At 34.7% G+C, this 8,419-nt stretch overlaps 1 protein-coding gene across 1 annotated transcript; it reads right to left on the reverse strand.

Moving 5' to 3' along the window:
• Positions 1 to 4,953: 4,953 nt before the first annotated feature.
• Positions 4,954 to 7,838, reverse strand: LOC121766124 (7-deoxyloganetin glucosyltransferase-like). Its single transcript, XM_042162469.1, has 2 exons — positions 7,134 to 7,838; positions 4,954 to 6,089 (listed from the first exon to the last, which is right to left on the reverse strand). Exons 1-2 carry the CDS (start codon positions 7,633 to 7,635, stop codon positions 5,164 to 5,166), a joined length of 1,428 nt encoding a protein of 475 aa, XP_042018403.1. The 5' UTR covers positions 7,636 to 7,838; the 3' UTR covers positions 4,954 to 5,163.
• Positions 7,839 to 8,419: the final 581 nt, after the last annotated feature.

The raw sequence follows: 8,419 nt of genomic DNA on the forward strand, positions 1-8,419 counted from the left end.
TTTGGAGCGCATTTTTTTCAAATTGATAATATTTCGATATATTCGTTAAGTGTGCTGAGAAAAAAGATATACAGTACTATATCTTATAGGCGGTCGTGTCCTCGTACAATTTTCTAGATGTCACATTAGATACATTTTCACCCAAATTAAACTTTATAGGAAAATTTGTTTATTTTTACAATCAATTGTAAAAATTGCTATACAAACTAGAATTTGACAAAATTCATGATTTTTCATTGCTATAAGCCCACCATTTATTGACTAAACTCATTATATTCCACTTAAATACTCTACTCAGTTATAACAATCACATCCTAATTGTCTGGTTTTCCGACGATTTATTTAAGTAATAAGTCAAGATTATGGTTGTCTTTGTCAATATCCAATTGTGTTTATTTAGAGCAATCCAACTAAGTTAGATGCTGATTAAAATACACATTGTATTTGTTAAAAGGGGACTAACACCACCAATTATTAATATCGATTTTTACAGGTATTAAAATTGAATAAAAAAATGTGGTTGGAGAATAAAGAAATTTAACAACTTTTGTAGGACAGATAATTAAGATATAAGTAGAGGCACATGAACTCACGTTACAATCATAAGATTGTACACTTAGATAACTGCCCTAACAGCCAAAAACAATGTCACAAAAACAGTTATTGACAAGGTCGTTAATTATTCCCTGTGTTTTAAATAAATATTTTATTTAACTTTATTTCTTAAAGTGACCCATTTTTTAAATTGAGAGTATAATTACGATATTATTTTCATTTTTTTAGTGTATTTGACTACTTGCTGTAATTAATTAATTAGTTCGCTTGCTAATCTATTTCTTGAGAATATATTAGTTATATACTATATACATGTATGATAATTATTAAAATTATAAAAATATACTATTACTACTCCTTTTCTTAAAAGCAAAGTGAGAATTGATAGGTCGTCAAAAGGTGCCAATATAAGAAAGGCTCCCACACATACATGTGTGTATATATATGTATTTATAAATTTAGATATATCAAAAAATGACTTTGTTTTCCATAATTATACCCAACACAAGCTAAAATTATAAACTAATAGCTTTATTAAAATTATTTGTTTATCCACCAAATGAAAATATCCCAAAAGACAAGGTATTTCACCCAAGTTAGTAGTAGTAGTAGTAGTATTTTGTTTTTTGATGTTTTTGCAGGTTATACAAATGTTTTTAGTCAGCACACCCAATCACTATTGAATCATAGGATGAAATTATATACAATATATTCATACTATTTGTAATTTATAAATTCCATAATGAAAACAAATTTGAACTTTCGATATCAATTTTTAGAACAATATACGGCAATGTATTTTCATATTATTATATTATAAATAATACTGTGAATAAAGTAATCTGATTGGGATTCAATTTGTAATATTGACTAGAAATGTTTTGTCTAATTGGCTGACTTTCTTGGAATTCCCAATCAGTCAAACTTGTCAAACAAAAAGTTAAAGAAATTCTTAGACCATCCACAGTAGGAATAGCCTAGCAATAGCCTAGCCACTGCCACATCATCAGCACTAAAAATCCCCCTGCCACATCATCAAAACAAGCAAATAGCCCAGCAATAGCCCAGCCATAGCCTAGCCACATAATATCCACATCACTATTAACAAATATATACAAAATGAAATAATTAACAATCACACAATATACGAAATTTAATTTACGAGACATATACGGGAAAAGTTTAATAATAATATTAAAATTTAAAAAAGTACAATAATTTAAAAAAATACATTAAATTAAAAACAAGTGGTGCGAATGAAAATGACGAGCAAAGCGCGTATATATAGTGTTTCGGGAAAAAAAAATTTAAATTTCGCGCTAGGCGGTGCGCTGGGCGATCCGGACGCTGCAATAGCGCCGAGCGGACCGCCCAGCGCCGGCGGTCGGCTGGGCGGTCGACTGGGCGGCATTGTGGATGGTCTTATATTTGTTTTTATTAAAGTAAACTGTCAATTAGTTTAATATACAACATAGGATATGTTATGTGAATATCATTACTTAAGTTGAGCTGTCCACTTTATAAGATTCGTCCAACTTTGTGAATGAGTTTCCCATCTGTCACGGCGTCGTTTTATTGATTGATTGCATTATAAAACAGTGGATTTGCGTGTCACCAATTACATTTTTTCAATCTGGTATATAAATCATGAAAATAACTAGCAAGAAGAAACGGTACAAATCATATTAGTATAACAAAAAGGTAATACCAAGCAAACATAGAGTCTAAACTATTACTCCACAAAGGAAAAACAATGGACGAACGCAAAAAAGAGAAGTAAATAGACATCACACATTACACCAATAGCATAGTGTAGTCTTATAACAAAGATCCAAAATATAAAAAAAGAAGCGTTTTCCACCACTCTACCACCCAATCAATTTTGTTACACTTAATCGACTAAAAATTTAGTTGTCCAAACATATTATCATATGATGTGACATCTAGTAACAACTGCAGATCGTCACATGACAATACGTCCGGACTGCTAAAGTACTACTACATTTTTGCACCCACTAAATCCCTCTTTCATGGCCACATTTCATGACAGCTTCAAACCAAAGGAAATACTAGCTAGCAAACAAAAAATTCTAAACTGCGTCAGTCCCTAATTTAAAACGTCACGAATTACATTAAATGCTTATAACCTACTTAGGTACCTTTTACTAAGGCATCTATATCAAATTAATTTTTTAATTAAAAATATATGCCAAATTGTTGTATATATCTAGTAGGTATACGAAATAATTGTGGAGTTAAGACGAATTAAAATACATTAATTAATCATTCAATTTGTAATTAAAATAATTTTAAAAGTCAATAGTTGAACACTACAACGATTATAATTTTTTAGTTGAACATATATATTTATTATCTTATTTATGTTAAAATTGTTAGTGTCTTTATGTTTCGTAATGTTATTTTAGATAAATAAAATTTTTTAATCTTAAGCATTATTACTAATTTGGGCTTTTCAGCCCATTAAACACCTGGAGTATATAGACTGAGAGAATAGGATTAATTCAAATTTATCCAAAACAATATGGGCCTATAAGTGGGCCCAGGCATAAGTACTCTGAAAATAATATTTAAATTATCGTATAAAATAAAATAAAAACTAGTACTACTGTATTAAATAGGTAATATTATTGTGGATGAATGTTTATTCATTATTATCCTCACCTTACACTGCCAGCTAACGGATTATCTTCCAGTTTTTCTTGTTCATCTATGAACTGGCACGCTTGTCCTCTCGCCCGTGGGAGTGAACCGTTTATCGAAAAATTCATCTGCGATGACTATGAGCATCGTCGATATACTCATCGATGTATGATTCATTATTATCACTTCTTCCGTCCTGCCATAAGTGAGCTACTTCTTTTGGATACGGAATTTAAGAAATTGATTTTAAAGAGTAAAGTATGAGAAAAGAAAAATAGAGGGTGAAAAGAAAAAAGTAGGTGGGAAAATAAAATAAAAGAATGATATTTTTGCCTAAAAAATATAATTCACTTATAATGGGATACTTCAAAAAGAAAAATGACTCACACATGATAAAACAGATGAAATTTAATTTTTAATGTAGTACTCTAATGTTTGGTAATACATGTTTGATGTTTCATTTTACCATTTTACTTTGTGTGCCATTATGTTCTCATTATTTTTTTACTGCATACTATAGTATATTATAAGTTGACATCATATTTCAGTACTTTTTTCTATTCATGGTTTATTATAAAATTATTAGTATATAGAAGACACAAGGTTTACTTTCAACCGATATACATTTTTTAGTTAAAAAATGTGATGCGTAAATTAAATAAAAATAAAGTCTTATTTATTGACTTTATGAATCTCTTTTATAGTCAAAGTAGGATGCAATGGATAAAAATGTGTGTAACATAAAAATCCACTTATTGAGTTCCGAGGTACTCCATATGATTTTTGAAAAAAAAATGGAAAAAAATGTATTATGCTTATATGTCTAAGTATAGTAATTGATTAGTTTGGCACAATGAGTGGATTTGGCCTATATATTATGATTATCTGTGTAATTATGCTTCTATCAACCAACTATTGTTTGAATTCGAATTCCAAGTTTCTATGGATAAAGCTTCATCAAATCATTGTGTCGCCCACTATTAAATCATGCGTTTCCTTTCTAACAAATTACCTTCCAAATTCAATATTTCTAATTGTGTTGCAATATTTCTAATTGTGTCCAACCAAGAATAATATTTATAATATTTCCACGTATTTGTGAGCATTATTTTTGTTAGACAACGTTTTACCCTTTTTTTTTTAATCTTTTATGTATTTAAATCCTAACTCTGAAAATTACTATTGACGTTATTAATTTTATGCAGTATTTCATGTGCTACTAAACTTTTTTTATATAAAAGTCCTACAAATGATCTAAATCAGTTAAAATAGACTTCGTAATAAAATTTAAAAAGTATATCCTTCGATCGATATTTTTTTCTGCGTCGACCCTTGATTTGTGAACATATAGGTATAACAAATACTACATTCATAGTAGAATACCTAGCAAAAAACAACAATTTCAACCCAGATCTCAAACTTTGGCCATCATTATATAGCGAATAGCTAAAAATAATTCTCAGTTACACAATGAAAAGTGTTAATATAAATATATTGAATGCTAAACGGGCCAAAAACAGAAAATATAAAAAATGCTAAACGGGCCAAATATTGGCTTCAAAAAATAGAATTTGGGCTGCAAAATCTGTACCCACATCACCTCACCCCAGCCCAAATATTGACAATATTTTATGGAGTGGACTGTGGAGTAGCATTTGTGAATTTATCAGAACAATAATGATCATAAAATTCAAAATTAAATAAAAATCTCGGTACTATCTTTGTGAGAGAAGATAATGAAACATAACTACTATAGCATTTATGTAACAATAAGATAAAGCTGAAAGTAATAGTACATCACAGCCCAATTATAATTTATCAGAACAATAATGATCTTAAAATTCAAATTAAACAAGACTTCCAATTTTTCAAACACTTGACTCCATTTTTTTATTAATTAAAGAGAATCAACAATAATTCCTCGATTAATCCTTAGTACCATAAAATCTAAACCTTACCCAACATCACTTCATCAATGATTCTATGCAGATTCCGTCGCGACGAGCCCTTAGCCGCCTCCTCCGCAAGATTCTTCCACTCCGCCGCCCGCCGCCTCATCTCCTTCCCCTCCTCCCCAACCATCAAACTCCTCACTTGCTTCTCCACCCCATCCCTCTTCACATCACTATCAATCTCCATCCCCACCCCCCAGCGCGAGCAGCAGTACCAGCAATTGGTCTGCTGCTCCGAGAAAAACGGCCAGCAGATCATTGGGACTCCGTTGGCCATACTCTCGATAGTCGAGTTCCATCCACTGTGCGTCAGAAACCCCCCAATAGCCTGGTGCCCCAGGACTTTCTCCTGGGGGCACCACCTCGCCATCTGCCCCCGCCCCTTAACCGCCTCCAGAAACTCCGGCGCCAGCACCGCGTTGTCCCCGGAGACGAGATCAGGGCGGATGATCCACAAAAAGGATACGTCGCTGTTCGCGAGCCCCCATGCGAACTCGGTGAGTTGACCCGGAGTCATCACGGTTATGCTCCCGAAATTTACATAGACGACTGAACCAGGTTCTTGGGAATCAAGCCAGTTGAGACACTCCGGTTCTTCCTTCCATAAGTTTGAACCGAGCCGGTCCAACCGAGAGCCGGTTAACTCGGCTTGTAAAAGATGGAGCGGTCCGACCGTGTATATGGGCGGGAGGAATGCGGAGAGCGCGTAGAGAACATTTTGCTCGAGGGCATCAAATGTGTTTAGTATGATTGCATTGGCGCGTTGGGCGCGTCTCGTCTCGGAAAAGATGAATCCGATGATGAACTCGTCGATGTTCATAGTGCGGATGAAGCTCGGGACGTCTCTCAAGCGTATGCCCTTTAGCGCGGGAATTCCTTCCACCACCGTGTCCAGGTATCCGTTGGTTAAATCGTCCGCTTCTGTGTGTTGAAATTTTGAAATGAGTCGACGTGGATATATTAATTTATTTTGATTTATGAAAAATGCATTATAATTTTTGTGAAAAAGAAAAAAAAAATGTAGTAGTACAAATTTAATCCAAATGACTATTATCTTAATTATGTATGACAAAATGCTTTTATAAAAAAATGAAATGAATAAAAATTAGGACCACCTCTTTAGTGAACCCAAATTTAATTCATTTTTGGTGTAGGTAATGTCAACATCATCACGTGTACAAGTTGTTTATACGGGTGTATTAGGATCTTATTACTTCCTCCTTAGTGTTAAGCATAAAACAAATCACAACTTTTGGATCCTTGGATTAGAAGGTTGTGATAACCTACATTATCAGCCAAGATACTACATTATTAGCCGATCTATATTATTAGACTAAAATGCTACATTATACATTATTGGCTAAGTTACATTATTTGACTAATAATCTACATTATTAAATGACACGTGACATTAATCTAACTGTTGGATCACGAGATCCAATAGATAAGTGCAAAACTATTTGAAAATATTAGGCGCACGCTGCAAAAATACTAGTACTAAACTTCATGAGAACTTAAATTCTAATAAATAAATTACAAACCAAACATTTAAGTGATTCATATACTTATCTACATTGTTTACTTAATAATTCGACGAAATATGAGTCCTAAATCGATAAAATTTGAAAATTCTGAGTGCCGCAGATTCTTATCCATGCCGGCTATGGTTAGCCGGAAAAACTTGGCATGATTTACATTCCACTTAAAATGATACATTTTTCAATTTAGAATTTTTCACTATGACACATTTCTATAGCGTAAAGACAACCTAATTTATTTCTCTCTCTCTTTCCATTTAATACTCTAAAGAGGAGTACATAAAATTTTCTGTTGAAGAAGAATGTGACGCTACGAGTGGGACGAAAAAAGTACCTTTACTATTTTTGAAATTCAAACAAAAAATTGAAGATTTAGAAGATAAAAGATAGGTAAAATTAGTAAACAAAATAAAAAATATATATGTACCTTTAAGTGGTGCATAGCCCATTTGAATGATCTTTTCAAATTGGGTGTAAGCGTAGAACCCAGCGGCGCTTGTAGTCCAGAACAAAACCTCGGGGATTCCGAGCTCCGCTGCGGCCTCGGTGGTGAAGCTCATGACTCCATCGGAGACGATGCAGGAGACGGGAGGAGCGTCCCCGGCCTCGTTGAGCCGCGCTACGAGCCGCTTGAATGGCTCCAAGCAGGTGGTGGTGGTGGACTCGCAAAGGGACGGTATGTCCTGGGTCGCGTCCGCAGTCTCCGAGGGCGGGAGGCCGTCGGGGATCGTCTCGAAGCGGAAGCCCGGGAGGCCATCCATGGCGCGGGCCCCGCGGGCCTTCAGGAGGCGGCGGTGGTTGTAGTCGGTGTTGACGAAGGTGATGTGGAAGCCGTCGTGGTGGAGGAGCTTCGCGAGTTTGAGCATCGGGTTTATGTGGCCCTGGGCCGGAAACGGGATGCAGATTGCATGCGGTTTCCGTGCACCCATGGTAGTAGTGGTTGCGGATTAATATTAAATTAAAAAAGAACGTTTTTTTTTATTTTGAAAAAGCTCAAACTAAAAGACAGACCGTCAAATTAAGAAAAGGGGAGAGGTTTGTGTTTGAGAATGAGAAGTGATGGATTTGTGGCAATTGTTGTTATTTATAGGCAGCAAAATTTGATTTTTAGCTTTATAATAATTTTGTATAATTATTTGATGGGAAGTCAAAAAGTAGGGGAGATTCATTTAATATATGTACTTCAAATAAGAAGAGAAATAAATTTTGCATTGAATTAGCGTTACGTTAGTGAATCTGTCATCACATGTATGTTAGCTGTTTGTACACACTCATTCATTTTATCTTATTTTATAGTATTAGGAATTGTATTTTGTTATGTTTATTTACATTTCACACTTTCGTACTCTCTCCTCATATTTGAGGTGACTCGAATTATTAATTTATTGATTAGGACGGAAACATTTTACTAGCGAATCTACGATTCATCGTGCGGTTGCTATTGTGTTTGCATGCCTTCCGCAACGCGTCCCTTAGCCGTCACTTATCTCGTCCCGGAGTGACGGAACGGTAAAGGGACGGCGTTGCAGGCTTCCGTCTCCATCCCGTCCCGGAGAAACGCCCGTCCTGGAGGGACAGCTCACGAGACGTCTCGCCATACGCGTTGACGACGTGGCGAGCTCTGGTTCGTCCGTGACGCCCACTCACCGTGGGCGTCATTTTTATCCGAAAAAAAGTTTTTTTTTTAAATCAGGAAAAATTAAAAAATTTAAA

The sequence above is a fragment of the Salvia splendens genome, chromosome 14, assembly GCF_004379255.2.
Source record: "Salvia splendens isolate huo1 chromosome 14, SspV2, whole genome shotgun sequence".
Taxonomy (NCBI): Eukaryota; Viridiplantae; Streptophyta; class Magnoliopsida; order Lamiales; family Lamiaceae; genus Salvia; species Salvia splendens.

What these genes read in the sequence shown, in the direction of transcription:
- LOC121766124 (XM_042162469.1), bottom strand. Translation starts at nt 7,635, where the DNA reads ATGGGTGCACGGAAACCGCATGCAATCTGCATCCCGTTTCCGGCCCAG. An exon ending in GGGCTATGCACCACTTAAAG is followed by an intron (nt 6,090 to 7,133) that starts GTACATATATAT and finishes TTCAACACACAG; the next exon opens with AAGCGGACGATTTAACCAAC.